Source organism: Octopus bimaculoides, chromosome 3 (assembly GCF_046866305.1).
Source record: "Octopus bimaculoides isolate indiv1 chromosome 3, ASM4686630v1, whole genome shotgun sequence".
Classification (NCBI taxonomy): Eukaryota; Metazoa; Mollusca; class Cephalopoda; order Octopoda; family Octopodidae; genus Octopus; species Octopus bimaculoides.
In genome coordinates this window covers 78,884,623-78,905,125 of record NC_142930.1, presented here as the reverse complement: position 1 = coordinate 78,905,125, position 20,503 = coordinate 78,884,623, and the positions used below count along the sequence as shown (strand labels likewise).

Sequence of the window (20,503 nt, the reverse complement as noted above, 5' to 3'; positions counted from 1 at the left end):
CTACCATGTTATGTTGGATATATATCTTTTGAAATACTAAATATTGATTTCCTAAATATATTATTGATGAATTAATAAAATATATAAAATCACATATATATATATATATATATATATATATATATATATATATATATATATATATGTATATATATTATTATTATTATATGTATTTATTTTTTTCTTAGTTAATAATTAACTCCGACAAAATAAATTAGTTAATAGATACCAGAGTAACAAAGATCACAAAATGACTGTGGTGTAACTCCTGTTTATGAGGTAGACACTCCCTGTTATTTTGGGTATTTGAGTAAATATAAAAATTTAATAAATGGAGTAATACGCATAATCTAAATGAATTCTTTTATTTCCGACATATGTTTCGACGATTACAAATGGTTCCTTACAAAGGAATGAGTGATGTTGATAAAGATGTAATCTTCTCTTCAGGGAAATACATAGGATCCAGCTTAACCGTAAGACATTTTAACCGAATGTGATAACTGTGGGTAGAGAAGATTACTATGTATCTTATTTGAAAAAACCGTTGGAGGTTGCAACACTACAAGGCAGTACATTGGACAAGGAGGGAAGAAAAGAAGGAAAAGAAGAAATTTAGAATGGGAAGTCAATAAAATGATTTAAAACCTGATAAAAATGGAAGAAGAGTGTTTTATGTATAATGGGACCATAGAGGGGAATTAATCTTGTATTTATACATGCAGTGTTGACATAAATACCTACAAGTATATTTATATATATATATATATATATATATATATATATATATATATATATACATACACAAGTTCATATATATACATACATATGTACACATGTATATACATACACACATATGCACACATATCTACACACATACACATAGACACATACATGCATATACATACATTTGTACGCATATACACAAGGTAGTCGTGTGGTGATGAATATTAAGGCAGTGCTATATGTATAGGAAAATGATGCTTATATTAACTAGGAAGATATTAAGTGATTGACAATTTATAAAGGTGATGAATGATCTATTAATCTAAAGAGAGAGATTGCATTGTTAAGTGAGATGGAAATTAGAGGGGGCAAAAGAAAAAGGGGGTTAAAGAAGTAAAATTTACTTGTATAAACTAAGTTAATATTATTACCAAAGTTTACTTCGATAATCACGCTCTATATTTGTTGTTGCAAGGGTTTTCCAATAGATTAAATTAAATAAAATTTTATGTGGTGCAGTATTTTATACGTCATAAAGCAAGGAGTAGAAAATATTTATATGTTTTGAATTCATCTTACGATAAACGTAAACAAATGAACTAAGATTGCTTTCAGAATCTTAGATATGTCTAAGAAAGTTACAGAAGACAATTAAAATTCTTAGACACAGAATAATGCCACTAATATAACCTAAACAGGATAAATAACTCCTATCTTTGCTGAAGAAAGTGAAAGCAGCACGTGAAGGAGATGGAGGTACGAAAGAGCAATGAAATCAAAGGAAATAGGTTATTGGAGCACAACATATTGAACATAGTTGGAAGTAATGTTTATGTTAAGTTAAACTGAAAGTAATGTTTAAGTTCATGTTTATAGACATTCTGGGTGTCCTAATTTGGGTTCAAAAGATGGAGTGTTCAGATAACATATATCAAGTGAAACAAGCCAACCATACCTTTATACATATAAAGGTATAATTAACTTGTATCGCTTGAATTATGTGAAAAACTAATAGATAAATAGCTGAGTCATCTACGTTATATAAATTAGTATGGGTTAATTATATGAAAACAATGCGTGTGGTTGCCAATGTACGCATTTTTGATGAACATGTTCACCAGTTTATTCTTCGAGAATAAAATGAAGAACAGTTCCGTATTGCATAATGGGCAAAATTTCTTACCTTTATCGTATGGTATAGATGTGGAGAGAATTATCCAGTCTAAGTTAAATTATATGTTGTCTTTAAGTCCCCAAATTAATTTGCTAAGATTCGTGGTATTGCATTTATTTCTATCCCTAAAAGAAGACTAATGGTTAGATATTTTTCTGGATATTGGCGAAGAGGCTGATCCAATGTAAAAAGACACATTGGTAGGGGTGCTGACCTTGCATTGATATATAGTGTTTTTGAGTTTTGCATCATCACTTAAAAAAACTAATTCTGTTGCTATTAACTTCCGAAATAATGATGTTGTGGTAATTATTATCATTATATTTTATATTATAATTCTTTATTTGTATTGTTATCGTTATAATGGTAATGGTTTGTATTGTCTGAATTAATGTTATTGCTATCGGTACCTGTGTATGAATTTAATAGTCTCATATTGTGTGTGGATATTATTTGCAAGATACTTTTAGTGTTTGAAAATCCAAATTTAACCTTGTGCGTGTTTATGACAGGGAAGTCATGAGAATGTCTTGGGAAATTCTTATTAACAGCATTTCGGAACTGGGAAACCAGATTTGATTTAATCTGTTTTCCAAATGGAATTATAAGCCAGATATTTTTTATCAGACTCAGGTTTTGTATGTGGGTTATTATTATTTCTAAAAAACTTCAATTTATTATTATTATTATTATTATTATTATTATTACTATTATTAAAAAAGGGTTTAAATTGTCGGTTACCTCCCCTATAATGTAAAAAAACATGTGACTGTTTGTTATTGTCAATAGGTTTATGATGAGGACAATCATTATATTTATTGTTACTATCAATTTTAATATCTTTATTATCATAGGTAAAAAGATCGTAAGTAGAATTAATGTATCTGACCTTTTCTTTATATCCTGCTTTTAATAAGGCAGAGTTATAAAATTCAGCTTCATTGTTGAAAATATTTTCAGTTGTGGATAGGTTTGACAATCTAAGTGAAATGTTCCTAACTAAATTTCTTGTTACCATTTTGGGATGATTACTAAACTGGCTAATATACTTAAGGTTAGTGGAGGGTTTATGGTAAGGGAAAAAGGTTTTGGTGTGTAGGTCTAGAGTGACATCTAGGAAATTGGCTATGGAGGTTTCATCTTCAAAGGTTATACCAAAACCCATTCTACGGAAAAACCTGGCTAGTCTATTTTTAACTTTTTGTATTTTTTAGTTTGTGGTATTATGTAGATAAAGCAAACGGTCATCCCGGTATAGACCGCCCCTAATGGTTGGAAATTGGTCCGCTAATTCATAGAGAATATATGCGCAGACCAAGTCAGCTATCTGTGCTGAGTCGGAACTTCCCATAGGCACATCAAAACCATTGGGAGTGTCTTTGCGTGTCCATAGTTTATTATTAAATTTAATTATAGATTTTCTGGCTGTTAAGACAATATCAATCTCTTCTCTAGAAAGACCCGCCTTATTATGAGCAAACCAAAGTGCCTTATTTAGTAGAATGGAGTTAATTGAAGAATAGAAATTAGATATATCAAACTGGATAAATTCTTATATAAGCATTTATCCTATTATTGTATTAATTATATATATAGGTACGTGTGTGCGTGTATGTATGTGTATATATATATATATATATATATATATATATATATATATATATATATATATATATATATATAAATACCCAAAAGCTGAAACCTGGTTTGTGGATATCCCTAATTGCATAATATTTTTATTTGTGCTGTTAAATATTTTAATTCTTTCTGTTTTCTTCGCATACTGTTTTTCTCTGTTATATTGGTGCGCTACGGTGGATTAATTTAAGATTTAGCTCTTATTTCTAGCAGGTAGATGCTTGTTAAGCATTATTACGCTTTGTGGAAATTTATAATTCATAGCTATTTAAAGCTATTATAACTGCGTTCCACCTATGTCACTACTGGTGATATCATCAAATTTAGAATTTATCCACAGATGATATGGACAGTAGTAACATCTAACTTCAAATCTCAGTGTTTGAATGTTTCATTTATATATATATATATATATATATATATATATATATATATATATATATATATATATATATATATGTATATGTATGTATGTATGTGTGTGTGTGTGTGTGTGTATGTATGTATATATCTGAGTTCAGATCAATACTAATCAAAAGACATTACCCAATATGTTTAATAAATGATGAAATTAAGCAAGCTAAGGAAATAGACATACAAACATTAAGGGAAGTCAACCAAACTACTAAACCAGACTTAAAAATACTCTCATACATCTCCACACATAAACCTAGAAACAACGAAACCTTTAACGTTATCATCCAAAATCTACCCATCCTCACAAAAGATAATACAATGAACAAAATTTTAACTCACACAAAATTATCAAAAGTAAAATGCAACCTAAATCACTGAAAAAAATATTAACCAGCGCAAGACTGGCACCCATGCCAACGTCGTCTCCTTCATTGGACACGAAACTCAGCTTGCGAAGACTTATTGGGGCAAGCGAAAGCGAAATCGGGATGGCATCTGTGCCCAGTGTTGCCTTTCTGGCACTTGTGCCCATGGCATGTGTAAGGACTTTCGAGCGAGATCATTGCCAGTGCCGCTGGACTGGCTCTTGTGCGGGTGGCATGTAAAATACACCATTTTGAGCATGGCCGTTGCCAGTACCGCCTGACTGGCCTTCGTGCCAGTGGCACGTAAAAGCACCCACTACACTCTCTGTTCCCGTGCGTTATACTAATACATCCATTTGTTGTTTACACCATATGTCTTCGTCTGTTGTTTTCTCATAAATTCTCCCATATATCTATATGTGTGTGTATGTGTGTGTATATATATGTGTATATATATGTGTGTGTGTGTATATATGTGTGTGTGTGTGTGTGTATATATATATACATGTGTGTTGAGCAAGGGGGAGAGGAAGTGAGAGGTAGTGGCTGAATTCCTCGAGGGTAAAAATAGTGAATGGTGGAAGAAATATTTTCTTAGAAAAGTTAGAAGAGAGAGATGGAAGACGCCCAGTCCTTAGAACGTCATGTAGGAAAAGAAAGATGGACAATGATCACGTGTGAGCAACGAGAGACAAAAGGAGAAAGAGGGGGAAAGAAAGATAGATAGAAAAGGTGAAGGGGAGAAAAAGGGAATTAGAGAAGGATGAGGGAGAAAAGAGTATAGAGTAGAGTCGCATCAAAAAGGTTAAGATAAACTTACTTGGAAATGGATGCGTAGCGTTCAATTAAATAATAATATACAAAATATGTATATATATATATATGTATATATATATATATATATATATATATATATATATATATATATATATATATGTGTGTGTGTGTGTGTGTGTGTGTATGTATATATATATAAAATTAAACCATAACCACATTCTCAAAGTTGGTAAATTCGATGCAGAAATTATTTTCTACAGAGATATTTCTGGATTTAGCGCGCCAAAACAAAGACTTTTGAATCTTACCCTATATAATTAACAGAACCATGTGCACGTTCTTCATTCGTTGGGAACAACTAGTACATGATTCTGGGAATTATATTTCGTTCGTAGTCCGTCCTGAAGAGAAACAGATATTTTCGGTAAGGAAATATTAATTTAGAAACTGGTCTACAGATATTCTTTGTATTTATTTCTGTAATTTTCACTAGTCTCGCCCGTATGTTTTGCTTCGCTAGATTTTTTCTTTGAGAACTATTCAGTTTTAAAAGACACATTACATGTGATCTTCTTCTAGCACATTAGTAGTCCACTTGGTGGTCTTGAGCGAGATCGTTGCCAGTGCCCCTGGACTGGCTTTTGTGCGGGTGGCACATAAAATACACCATTTTGAGTGTGGCCATTGCCAGTACCGCATGACTGGCCTTCATTCCGATGGCATGTAAAAGCACCCACTACACTCTCTGAGTGGTTGGCGTTTAGGAAGGACATCCAGCTGTAGATACTCTGTCAAATGCTGTGCATGAGAAAACCCAGCAAGCCAAGTGAGATCTAAATCTAAGGCCTCAGCCAGTCCACTTAGGTGTACCTTCCTTCGTTGGACACTAAACTCCACTTGCGAAGACCTGTTGAACAAGTGAAATCGAAATCGAGTTAAATTGGACACGAAACTCAGCTTGCGAAGACTTATTGAGGCAAGCAAAAGCGAATTTGTGACGGCACCTGTGAACAGCATCGCCTTTCTGGCACTTGTGCCCGCGGCATGTCTAAGGACTTTCGAGCGAGATTGTTGCCAGTGCCCCTGGACTGGCTCTTGTGCAGGTGGCACAGAAAATATACCATCTTGAGCATGGCCGTTGCCAGTACCCACCTGACTGGCCTTCGTAGGATTTTCAAGCGAGATCGTTGCCAGTGCCCCTGGACTGGCTCTTGTGCAGGTGGCACAGAAAATACACCATCTTGAGCATGGCCGTTGCCAGTACCTGCCTGACTGGCCTTCGTGCGGGTGACACGTAAAAGCACCCACTACACTCTCTGAGTGGTTGGCGTTAGGAAGGGCATCCAGTCGTAGAAACTCTGCCAAATCAGATTGGAGCCTGGTGTAGCCATCTGGTTTCACCAGTCCTCAGTCAAATCGTCCGACCCATGCTAGCAGGGAAAGCGGACGTTAAACGACAATGATGATTATATATATATATATATATATATATGGGTGCAGGACGTCATCAACATGAAGTACAAAAACAAACAAGTAAAATATGCAAACGAGAGAAAAGAGTGGATGTTAATATACCAATTTGGTTTTTGTACGTACATGATGCATGTGTTATGCTTAAGAGAAAGAAATTTTGTTGCTTAAATAAAAAATTTTAATTAGATCTCTTGTAATTTCTGGAAGAGATTTGAAACCACCACCTATGTGTTGTATTACTACTTCTCAACACCCATGCCTACTTCTCCACTAAAGCAGTAACAATCTTAATGGGAAAATTAAGATACTTAAATTTGATGCATGTGTCTAGCAAGGGAGAGAGGAGGTAAAAAAGAGAGAAAAATTGAGAGGGAGTGGCTGAATTCCTTTCTATGATTGAACTGAAATTGGCCCCTGGCTATTAAAGTCCCAACCACACACACACACGCATACATTTATTTTAGGTCTTCTACCCATTTGAATTCGGCCATACACCAGATAACATGTTTAGTCTTATGTTCCGAAATTTAAATTTTGAATTTGTTGCAATTATAAAATTACACCTCAGCTAAAAGCCATCTTTTCGCTTTGGAATACAACCTTTTCTTTCTCTTTCTATATTTTTGCTAAGTTACAATTTCTGTGTTTTGGTCAGGATTTTTCCAATTTCTTTTTTTTCTTGTATCAAATAATAGATGAAAGCATTAAAAAAAATTAAATTCATAGAGCCAAATAAAATCAAAAATACTAATTCTATTTTCACCCTTTCCTTAATACTAACAAGAGTATAGTATGAGAGAGATTTGGCTGTTATTTTTAGCAAATTAAACAACCACACAGAGTTGTTCCATTTGCACACACACACACATATATTGTGGCACTCTGTTGGTTATGACAACGAGGATACTAGTTGATCCAATCAACAGAACAGCCTGCTCATGAAATTAATGTGCAAGTGGCTGAGCACTCCATAAACATATGTACGCTTAACGTAGTTCTTGGGGAAATTCAGCATCACACATAGTATGACAAGGCTGCCCTTTGAAATACAAGTACAACAGAAACAGGAAGAAAGAGAGAAAGTTGTGGTGAAAGAATACAACAGAGTTCACGACCACCCCCTACTGGAGCCTCGTGGAGCTTTAGGTGCTTTTGCTCAATAAACACAACGTCCAGTCTGGGAATCGAAACCATGATCCTATGACCGCAAGTCTGCTGCCCTAACCACTGGGCCATTGTACCTCCTCACACACACAAATGTATCTATGAATGTGACTGTGTTGGTACCCCCACCACCATTGCTTGACAACCAATGTTGGTGTTTGCATTCCTGTAACTTAGTTGTTCAGCAGAAGAAACTGATATAATAAGCACCAGGCTTACAGGGAATAAGTTCAGGGGTCAATTTTGACTAAAGGGTGGTGTTCCTGCATGGCCACCATCAAATGACAAACAAGTAAAAGATTATAAGAGAAACCTTCCATACCACTAAACCAAGAGGGTTCTCTGAATATGTACGACATATTCTAAGGTTAAATAGTAATTTTGTTTACTTTTGCGTAACAGATATTTTGGTTGGATTATATAATTATCGGCTTTACCCTTCTTTCTATATTCTGTAACTGTTGCAATATATGTTTCTACTATAGGCAATTAGAGATTAGATTCAATTAGATCGACCTCAGTATACAACTGGTACTTACTTTATCAACCCTAAAAGAATGAAGGGCAAAGTCGACCTCAGCAGAATTTGAACTCAGAATGTAAAGACAGAGGAAATATCGCTAAGCATTTCGTCTGACATTCTAACGATTCTGCCAGCTCACTACCTTTAACTGTCACAATATAGAAACATTTCTCCCAGCACCAGATACTTACATTTTTATATTTTCTGTGAATTTTTCACTGCCCCAGCTAGTGTGTGTGTGTGTGTGTGTGCGCATGCGCGCGTGCGTGCGTGCGTGCGTGTGCATATATGGATCCTGGACGCCACCAACTGTAAACAACAGAAGAGAGAAAAAAATTGCAAACCAGACAAGTAACACAAGGGACAGCCATTCATCAGTTGTCAGCTGTCTACCTGCTCCTCATTTCGAGTATTCAATGACAGTTGCTCCCATAACTTTCAGAATGAGTTTTTCATTTTATGGAGGGTCAAAGTTGGGAACAAAAACAGAAAACTATTTCCCCCCTCATTCTGATCTAATAACACTCCATGTTTATTTGTGTTTGGTTTCCTTGTATGTCACCACTGTCCTCTTTTTGTCCCCAACTTTGACTCTCCATAAAATCCAAATTTTATTTTGGAAGTTATGGGAGCAACTGTCTTCAAAGACTCATATTGTCGTTGAATGCTCAAAATGAGGAGTGGATAGGCAGCCAGCAACTGATGAAGGGTCATTCTTTGTGTTGCTTGTCCTGTTTTCAATTTTTTTCTCTCATTTGCGTATTTGGCTCGCTTGTTTTCATATTTCATTTTGTTTACAGTTGGTAATGCACCCAAATATGCATATATATGTGTGTGTTTTTATATATGGGCAAAGTTCAGAGGGCTCCTACCTCTGCTGGTGACAAAGGGCCTCTCACTCAGAGTAAAAGGCAGACTGGATGACGCAGGTGTATGAACAGTCATGCTACATGGCAGTGAAACATGGGCCATGACTTCTGAGGACATGCGTAAGCTTGCAAGGAATGAAGCCAGTATCCTCCGATGGATGTGTAATGTCAGTGTGCATATTCGACAGAGTGTAAGTGCCTCGAGAGAAAAGTTGGACCTAAGAAGCGTGCTGGTATGGTCATGTGGTATGAATAGATGAGGATAGCTGTGTGAAAAAGTGTCACACCCTAGCGGTTGAGGGAAACTGTGGAAGAAGTAGACCTAGGATGAGGTGGTGAAGCACGACCTTCGAACATTAGGCCTCAACGAGGCAATGACTAGTGACCAAGACCTTTGGAAATATGCTGTGCTTGACAAGACCCGGCAAGCCAAGTGAGAGCATAACCTCTGGCCTATGCCAGTGGTGTAACCAGCCCACTTAGGCATACCTTTCTTTCATTGGACACTAAACTCTGCTTGTGAAGACCTATTGAGGCAAGTGAAATCGAAATTGAAATCAAATTCGATGACAGCACCGCATGACTGGCATCTGTGCTAGTGGAGCGCTAAGAGCACCATCCAAGTGTGATCGTCGCCAGAGCCGCTGATTGGCCCCCATGCCGGTGGCATGTAAATAGCGTCGTTCGAGCCTGATCGTTACCAGCGTCGCCATACTGGCACTTGTGCCGGTGGTACATGGAAAACGACATTTGAGCGAGGGCATTGCCAGTGCCGCTGGACTGCTTCCTGTACAGGTGACACGTAAAAACACCATTTGAGTGTGGTCGTTGCCAGTAATGCCTGAGTGGCCTTCATGCCGGTGGCACGTAAGAGCACCCACTGCACTCTCAGAGTGGTTGGCGTTAGGAAGGGCATCCAGCTGTAGAAACTCTGCCAGATCAGATTCGAGCCTGGTGCAGCCATCTGGCTCACCAGTCCTCAGTCAAACAGTTCAACCCATGCCAGCATGAAAAGCGGAAGTTAAACAATAATGATGATGATGATGATGATATATATGTGTGAGTGTGTGTATGTGTGTATATATATATATATATATATATATATATATATGTATATATCATCATCGTTTAACATCTGCATTGTATATGTGAATATATATATATATATATATATATATATATATATATATATATATATACATAGATATATAATATAAGGATAAAATCTTTATAAGAATTTATCAAGTAGTCAGCATGAAAAAACCTCTTAAGGAAAAAAACCCATCATTTTTTTCCCATAAATATATATAATATACATGTTGCCGAAATGTAACTTGATAAGCCCGCCTCTTTCACGGATATATAAGGACGAACAGAAGTCATTGTACTGTGTTGGGTACATCAGGGTATGTTGATTTTTGTTTATTCTTTATGTGTCTCGACCATATGTGTACTGATGAATAAAAGATGCAGCTTACTGCATAGTTTTGCTGTATTAATTATGAAACCAGTGGTTTGCCGTTAAGTTAGAAGTTTTTAGGAGGTTAGCTTTGAAAAGTTACATTCCTCGCGTTCGATAAATATGTGCTTATTTTGGTAGTTTTGACTTATAAAGTCCCTCTAAGCGTGAGGCATTACTGTATAGTAATGCCCTTATATAAATTATATTATATATATATATATATAGATGTATACATAAATATATGCATACATATGTATACATACACATATATATACATACACACATATATATATACATATATAGCAATATCAAAGGCAGATTAACTACGAAGTTAGTTTTTGTATGTGGCAGATGTTCAGGTGCAATAAACACTGTAAACAAACAGGAAACAACTTCTATCTCATTCCAGGGAGAAAAACTAGAGGTAGTTGATAGCTTCCGCTATCTGGGTGACCAAGTTAGTAGTGGGGGTGGGTGCGCTGAAAGTGTAACTGCTACAATAAGAATAGCCTGGGCCAAGTTTAGAGAGCTCTTACCTCTGCTGGCGACAGAGGGACTCTCACTCAGAGTAAAAGGCAGACTGTATGACGCATGTGTACGAACAGCCATGCTTCATGGCAGTGAAACATGGGCTGTGACTGCTGAGGACATGCGTAAGCTCGCAAGGAATGAAGCCAGTATGCTCCGCTGGATGTGTAATGTAAATGTGAATACCCGTCAGAGTGTAAGTATCTTGAGAGAAAAGCTGAACATAAGAAGCATCAGTAGTGGTGTGCAAGAGAGACGATTGCGCTGGTTTGGACATGTGGTGAGAATGAATGAGGATAGCTGCATGAAAAAGTGCCACTCCCTAACATGTGAGGGAACCCGTGGAAGAGGTAGGCCCAGGAAGACCTGGGCTGAGGTGGTGAGGCAAGACCTTTGAACATTGGGCCTCACCGATGCGATGACTACTGACCGAGACCTTTGGAAATGTGCTGTGCGTGAGAAGACCCGGCAAGCCAAGTGAGATCGTTGCCAGGGCCCCTGGACTGGCTCTTGTGCAGGTGGCACATAAGATGTACCATCCTGAGCGTGACCGTTGCCAGTACCGCCTGACTGGCCTTGTAGGGTTTTCGAGCGACATCGTTGCCAGTGCCCCTAGACTGGCTCTTGTGCGGGTGGCACATAAAAGACACCATTTCGAGCGTGGCCGTTTTCGTGCGGGTGACACGTAAAAGCACCCACTACACTCTCTGAGTGGTTGGCGTTAGGAAGGGCATCCAGCTGTAGAAACTCTGCCAAATTAGATTGGAGCCTGGTGTAGCTATCCGGTTGCACCAGTCCTCAGTCAAATCGTCCAACCATGCTAGCATGGAAAGCGGATGTTAAACGATGATGATGATGATGATGATGATGGTATTGTGTCTGTTTCTTTTACTGTCAGTGTTTCTCCTTCCTTTCTTTTTGTATTTGTTGTTGGATCGTTCATAAAGGTTCATAAAAGACAGTAAGAATTGAAAGGGTTTGTAAAGGTAGTAGAAAGAGGAAATTATTAGAGGGGAAAATGTAAATTTGTGTAGTTTTATGGATTTTATTCGTAATTGGGAGTTATTTTGATGGAAAAAATGACGCTTTGTCCTAAGTTATGGTATTTAGAATATTAATTCCGATTCTTTCACCCAAGAAATTTGGAATTGAGTAAATGTATGAATTTTAAACATATACACACACACACTGAAAATCTGCCTTTTATAGATAAGATATATATATATAGATAGATATATATAATTATATACATATAGATAAATAGATATATATGCATATATCCAAACATATATATACAAATATATATATGCATATATATACATATATATATATAAATATATATACATATGCATATATACATATATACATAGGAGTGGCTGTGTGGTAAGTAGATTGCTTACCAACCACATGGTTCCAGGTTCAGTCCCACTGCATCGCATCTTGGGCAAATGTCTTTTACCATAGCCTCGGGCCGACCAAAGCCTTGTGAGTGGATTTGGTAGACGGAAACTGAATAGTCGCTGAACTTCAGCATCATTCTCGTCAAACCAGTCTCTGTGTCTGGCAGTAACATATCCTAGGGTTTCGGCTGCACATTGTAGAACGTGGTCTCGAAAATCCTCCCATGCTGCAGCAGTTTCAATGCTGGACAAGCGAGTCTGAAGTTCTTTCCTAACCACAACATCATATACCTTGTAGACATTTAGACGGCGAGGAATGCTGACTGGTCCACTTCTCTATTTTACTCTAATTACCATTCAAAACTTTGCTCACACCAAACTGTGGTCTGTCCAGCATTCTGATCCATAGAAGGACTTGACATTACAAATGTCATAAATGTCGCGTTTGCGGATGGTGACATAATCCAGCAAGTGTCAGACTTTGGACCTTGGATGCATCCCCGTTGTTGTGTGATCACCTTTGTGCATAAAATAAGTGCTTGCGCTGTAAAGTCCATGTTCTTCGCAAAGCTCCAGTAGCATGAGACCATTGCTATTCATTTTCCCTACTCCAAAACATCCTAGAGAGTTCCATGTTTGCCAGTCTGTTCCAACTCTGGCATTAAAATCCCCCAGTAGAATGACTTTATCAGAATTGGGGATTTTTCTAAGTATGGCTCTTAGCTGGGTATAAAAGATTGTTTTATCTTCATCACAGCTAGTCAAAGTAGGTGAATAGGCACTTATTAGAGTAGCAAACCGCTAATCTTTCAAGTGCAACCGTAGCGTCATTATACGTTCATTTATAGGAACAGGGAGCTCTTCGAACTTCTTAAGGATATCAGATCGGACTGCAAAACCAACACCAGCCTCTCTGCACTCCTCCTTCTGCCTTCCTTTCCAAAAAAAGGTGTATCCACCTCCTACTTCCTCAAGCTGACCATCACCTTCTATACGAGTCTCTGAGAATGCAGCTATATCAATTTTATAACAATTCAGCTCACGAGCAACAAGTGCAGTGCGTCTTTCAGACCTACAATCACTCTTGTTGTCAAACAGGGTGCGAACATTCCAACATGAAATGTTTAAGTTCCGTCCAGATTTTATAAATAAAAGGCTCTTTGTTTTTCGAGCATAGGATGGACATCCGTCAGTCGCGCTAAACTGACCAGATATGGAAAGACAGGCAATTTTTGGTTCACCTTTTCTAGAACCTCCCCAGTCTCCGGGTGAGCAGTGCCCTCTCCAAATGGAACTGCTCAGACACCCATGCAGCAACCGAATCCTACCGCTGTCTTGGGCGACAAGGAGATGACTAGCATGGGCCGCCTACGTGCAGGTCGCTGACTACATGCTTCCAACCCGTCAGGTCTGCATGCTTCACCACCTTCCCATCGCCGCAGGACTTACGAATAAAAATATATAAATATATATATATATATATATAAAATAAAAATATATACTAAAAATGAAGAAAATATATACTTAAAATAAGATAAATATATACTAAAAATAAGATAAATATATATAGGAAAAAAAAAAAACGCACATGTCGAGTAGGTGTCGGCAATGCTTGTGCTGAGTTTTAGGTCCACTGAGGTTTGCACAACACCTCATAGACCCTCTCCACTTTATTGACATTATCCAGAGACAAGCCGGAGCAAGATGTCTGGTGCCAAATATAAGTCGCAGGCTCAGGGATGTGGGAGCGCCGTAATCTCTAGCACAAACCAAAGATCCCCAAAATGTCCAATGCCATTCCCTGCATATTTGGTTTTATATCAGAGTGACCTTCTCCTAGAGACATGCTTCAACAAAAGCTGAGGGGCGCCTCACTCCCAGTAGTCTTTCAGCACGCCGGACACCATCCCGGAATTTCTGCGTACCCGTGCTATTGCTAGATAGCCGTTGAGCCTGCACTAGGTCCATCCGAGCTTTCGACAGGTCTTGTTTTTAATCCTGCTGGGTTTCTAGCAACCCTCCTCACCAGGGTAGCCTGGTGGGGGTGACAGTTTAGTCGCCGGCAACCCGACCATGCAACAGGTTGTACTGGATTACATGTTACCAGTAGCACTTATGAGAGCCTCATACGTGACCTGACATACATATATATATATATATATATATATATATATATAGATATATATATACACATATATATATATGTGTATATATATATATATACACATATATATATGTGTATATATATATATATACACATATATATATGTGTATATATATATATATACATATATATATATATATATATACATATATATGTATATATATATATATATATATATATATATATATATATATACATATATATATATGTGTATATATATATATATATATATATGTGTATATATATATATATATATATATATATATATATATGTGTATATATATATATATATATATATGTGTATATATATATATATATATATATGTGTATATATATATATATATATATATATATATATATATATATATATATATATGTGTATATATATATATATATATATATATATATATACATATAAATATAATATAATATATATATATATATATACATGTATACATATATATACATGTATATACATATATATACATATAAATACATATATATACATGTATATACATATATACATATAAATACATATATATATATATATACATATAAATACATATATATATATATATACATATAAATACATATATATATATATATATATATATATATATATATATATATATACATATATACATATATATACCATGGTATTGGTGTGGTGTGATGTGAGGGTGTTGGGAGGTGGGGAAGGCATGGGTGGAGTGTGGGTTAGGCTTAGGGTGGGGTAGAGGTAGGGGTCTGTGGGTAGGGGTCTGTGGGTTAGGCTTAGGTGAAGAGACATACAAAGAAGTAGGAATCGGAGCAGGAGGTGGGGGAGGGGAGAGATGGGTGGTAGGAGGGAGGGTGGGGGAGAGAGACAGGAGGAGGGGGTTAGATGAAGAGTGGAGGGGAGTTGAGCCCATGTGCCGCAAAGGAGCGAAGATAGAAGATTAATCCCTGTTCACGGCGCAAACGGGTGTCCGGATGGCCCCTGTGCATGGACAATCCAAACACAGACAGGTGTTGCCGCAAGGAGTGGCCGGCAGAACGGAAGTGGCGTGACACCGGGGTGTCATTGCCGACGTTGATATCTCGGAGGTGTTCCGCAAATCGGTCGGCCAGGCGGCGCCCCGTTTGTCCGATGTACAGGGATTGGCAGAGAGAGCAGGAGAGACAATATATGATGTTGGTAGACGTGCAGGTGAAGGAGTCGGTGATGCGATAGGGTCGGTGATGGGTGCTGGTGAGGAGGGTGGTGTTGGAGAGGTAAGGGCAAGTGCGGCAGCGTGGGCGGGAGCAGGGGAACGAGCCAGGTTGGGAGGTTGGGTTGGGGAAGAAGCTGTGGACCAAGAGGTCCCGTAGGTTGTGGGCTCGTTTGAAGGAGGGGAGGGGTCGATTGGGGAAGATGTGGGAGGTGGAGGGGTCGGACTGGAGGCGCCGAAAAGCTCGGAGAATGGAGCGTTGGAGGGGTAGGGTGGTGGGATGGTAGGTAAGGGGAAAAGGGAGGCGGGAAACGGCAGGGCGGGTTCGGGGGGAGAGAGCAGATGCACGGTCCACAGAACGTGCTCTGGCAAGGGCGGTGTGGATGGTGGTGGGTGGATATCCACGCAGGCTAAAGTGGTGAGCCATGAGTTGAGACTGAGTCTCAAAGTCATGGCTGTCGCTACAAAGTCTGCGTAGACGGAGGAATTGGGAATAGGGGATAGAAAGTTTTGTGTGTCTAGGGTGGGAGGAGGAGAAGTTGAGATAGGAGTGTGAGTCTGTGTGTTTGTAGTGGATGGAGGTGCTAAGGGCGGAGTGGAGGATGCTGACCGAAATGTCGAGAAAGGGGACAGAGGTGTCAGAGACAGTACAGGAGAAGTGGAGGGCAGGATGGAAAGACTGAACGAAAGAGAGGAACGAGTCAAGATGTTCGCGGGAGAGTGAGGTGGCACCGATACCGTCGTCGATATACCGACCGTATAGTTCGGGAGTGGGACCAGTGAAACTGGAGAATATTTGGGCCTCAACATAACCAACGAAGAGGTTCGCGTAGTTGGGGCCCATTATCGTCCCCATGGCCACTCCCGATTTTTGCTGGTAGATATCTCCCGCGAACGAGAAGCAGTTGAGAGATAGGACAAGTTCAGCCAGACGAATGAGTGTGGAGGTGTCGGGTTGTGGGTTGGGGCGTTGGTCTAGAAAAAACTTCAGGGCACGCAGCCCCTCGTCGTGGGGGATCACTGTATAGAGGCTCTGGATGTCTAGAGTGAAGAGAAGCTTAGAAGGGCCGGGAGGAAAAGAGAAAGAATTGAATAGACGAAGCGCGTGGTTAGTGTCATGAATGTGGGAAGGGAGAGAAGCCACTAGGGGGGAGAGGACACGGTCTAGGTATTTTGAGATAAGCTCGGTGGGGCAATTGCAGGCGGAGACGATGGGGCAGCCAGGGTTGTTCGGTTTATGGATCTTGGGGAGGAAGTAAATGGTGGGGGTGTGGGGGTGCGAACAATAAGGTTGGAGGCGGTGGCGGGGAGACGAGAGGAGAGGATGAGGTCATGGATAGTGGAGGACACAGTCTGCTGGTAGCTGGGCGTGGGGTCAGAGGGCAGAGGGCGGTAGAATGAGGTATCTCGAAGTTGACGGAGAGCTTCGGCCTCGTAGAGGTCCGCGCGCCATACTACCACGGCTCCACCCTTATCAGCCGGTTTTATGATGATGTCCGTGCGGCATCGGAGGGATCGAAGGGCCGAGAGTTCGGCTGGGGAGATGTTGAGTCGAGATGGACGCCTGGAAAAGTTAAACCGGCCCACAGCGCGTTGGCAGGCGCCCGCGAAAAGATCAACTGCCTGGAACTGGCCAGGAGCAGGCGTCCACTGGGATGGTCGTCGGCCCAGGTCAGTGAAGCAGTCCTCGTTGGGTGCGGGTGGTGTGTTATGGAAAAGCGCACCCAACCTAACGCGGCGCACAAAGCTGTGGACATCAGCACGGGTTTGAAATTCCTTGCAGGATGGAGTAAGTGGGATGAAGCGCAGACCCCTATTGAGGACGGAGCGCTCCGCCTCAGAGAGAGGAAGATCTGGGGGAATGGTAACGACAGGCTGAAGTGGAGAAGGGGTGGGTGGAATAGAAGTAGGAGGGGATGAAGTAGGGTTAGGAGGGGCGGTCGGGATGGTGGAGGGCTGGGAGGGAGGGTGTGGAGTGTGTGTGGGAGAGGCAGGGTGGTTGGGTGTGGGTGGGGAATGCACATCAGGGAGGGAGAAGGGTGGTGGAGGGGTTGGGGTAGTGGCATCGGGTGTAGAGGAATGGAGGAGTGAGTGAAGTTTGCGGAGCTTAGTGTCGGTAAGAAATGCATGAAAGAGATGATTAAGTTGAATGATAAAGCGCAATGTATTGTGAGCATGGGAGGGTGACAGAGAGGAGAAAAATATGGAAAAGGCTGGAGGAAGAAGGCGGTCGATAGTGTGGATTTTAGAGAGATTGGAGCGAATCATGTATACATATATATACATGTATATACATATATACATATAAATACATATGTACATATATATATATATACAAACATATATATACATATACACACATATATATACATATATATATACTTATATATACATATATTTACTTATATGTACATATATATACTTATATATAATACATATATACATACATATATGAACATAAAAAGGAAGTACATGGTATTACAGGAAAAAGATTATATTTTATCAATGAATGCATAACATAACATTTCAAGGTCAAACAAAAAAGGCTAGGATATAAGTATTAAAACATTCACTTATTCAGCACAGAATAGACAGAACTATTCAATTTATGGAATAAGCCCATAAGTGTTTTATGTAGAAATACAGTCACCTCAGTCGAAGGTTTAAATGTGGCTGAGAGACTGAAACAAAAGAATTGCAGTAAAACAAAGTAAAACACATATTTAAATCAAAACGAAATGGACCTTGTGCGAAAAAATAAAATGGGAACCTTGGCCAAACGTAAATGTTTCGTGGCTGAGACTAAACATCAATTTCGCTGGTCCTTTAAATTGTTCTTACTACTTTGTGGTAGTGGGTAGCTTTCAAAATGGCCTGAAATTGTTAAGTGTGAAAATCCAACCTCCTCGATTGTTTGTGATAAATTTTTTACATGAATTGTTTGCAAGATTTGGTATCCCAGAGACAATAGTGTCTGACAATGGAACACAATTTGTGTCTAGCGAATTTTTAACATTTTGTGCAATGTTTGCAGTAGAACATATAACAACAGCACCATACCATCCTAGATCTAATGGACAGGCAGATACCTTCAAAAGAGCTTTAAGAAAAGCAAATAAAGAAAGCACAGATGAGGTAGCTCAACTATTTTTAAGAGTATACAGTGTAACACCAAATCCAAATACACCAGCAGGTAGCTCACCAGCGGAGCTGATGTTTGCAAGGAAAGTAAAGTCAGCTTTTGATAAATTGCTACCGAGCAAGAAAAGAAAAAGTGCCATGCCAGGAGAGACATAGCATAATTTTTTGATAAGGTGTATTTGAGGACATACAAAAATGGAAAGCAGAACTGGGAAGACGGCAAAAGTATCAAATACATAGGTAACATGATGTATTGGGTAAAAAGTAGAAAAGACATACAAAAGAGATACAGGAACCAACTGAAAAGAGATTTATGGCAAGCAAACCAAAATAGTTGGAGGAACCGATGGAATGGTTGTACTATACGTTCCAAGTACCAACGTCACTGCAGGTGATTGAACTTAGGCATACAAGTGAAAGGAAAAGAAAACATACAGAGTCCTGAAAATAGATGCCAAGAGAAAAAATATTAAATTATTTGAAAAAAAACCCCCAAAAAACTCAAAAACTCAAAAAAGGGTGGTGGGAGAATAAAAATATTATTGCTAAATAAACTGACACTTCCTAAGAAAAACTTAAAAGGGGAGATGTAAGGAATTAGTAATAATGGTACACCCCTACCACATGACAAATGGTACAAGCCAGTCACTATAAGTAAGGTGACGTCGGCCAGTATTGAGGAAGTATGTAGAGTACAGGAGTACGTGTAGACTGTGTTGATAGTATCACAGTGTAATTACTATATCAGCACAGACATGACTGAGTGGATGTTGTAATGATCCCTAGATACAACAGTAGCAAGAGACCAGTTTATAACAGAAACATGGGCTGTGACTGCCAAGGACATGCACAGGCTTGAAAGAAATGAAGCCAGTATGCTTCGCTGGATGTGCAATGTTAGTGTGCATGTATGACTGAGTGTAAGCATCTTGAGAGAAAAGTTAGGCATTAGAGGCAGCAGATGTAGTGTGCAAGAGAGACAACTGCACTGGTATAGTCATGTGATGCTTGTAAAGAAGTGTAAAGAAGTGCCAATCTCTGTGGAGAGAATCTGTGGTAGAGGTAGACCCAGGAAGACATGGCACAAGGTGGTGAAGCATGATTTTCGAATGTTGGGACTCATGGAGGCATTGACTAGTGACCAAGACTTTTGGCATATGCTGTGCTTGAGAAGACCCATCAGGATAAGTGAAATCATAGTCGTGGCTGATGCAGGTGTTACATAACTGGCACCCATGTTGGTAGCACATAAAAAGCACCTTTTGAGCTTTGAGCTTCACGGAGGTAATGTGGCCATTGCTGCTGGTATGTAAAAAGCACCTTTTGAGTGTTGGGCCGCATGGAGGCAATAGCAAATGACCGAGACCTTTGGTAATATGCTGTGCTTGAGAAGAAGACCCATCAAGCCAAGTGAAATTGTAGTTGCAATAGATACTGGTGTCACGCAACTGGCATCCATGCCAGTGGTACATAAAAGCACCCATTACACTCT

At 39.1% G+C, this 20,503-nt stretch overlaps 1 protein-coding gene across 5 annotated transcripts in view; it reads right to left on the bottom strand.

The window, feature by feature from the left end:
* Positions 1-349: 349 nt before the first annotated feature.
* Positions 350-20,503, bottom strand: part of LOC106882588 (uncharacterized) — a 62,667-nt gene continuing 42,513 nt past the window's right edge. For all 5 annotated transcript variants that reach the window (XM_089349290.1, XM_089349293.1, XM_089349294.1 and 2 more), the window contains one exon: positions 350-503. In XM_089349290.1, the coding sequence (XP_089205416.1) occupies positions 404-503 (100 nt within the window). In that variant the 3' untranslated portion in view covers positions 350-403. The remainder of the gene's footprint in view (positions 504-20,503) is intronic.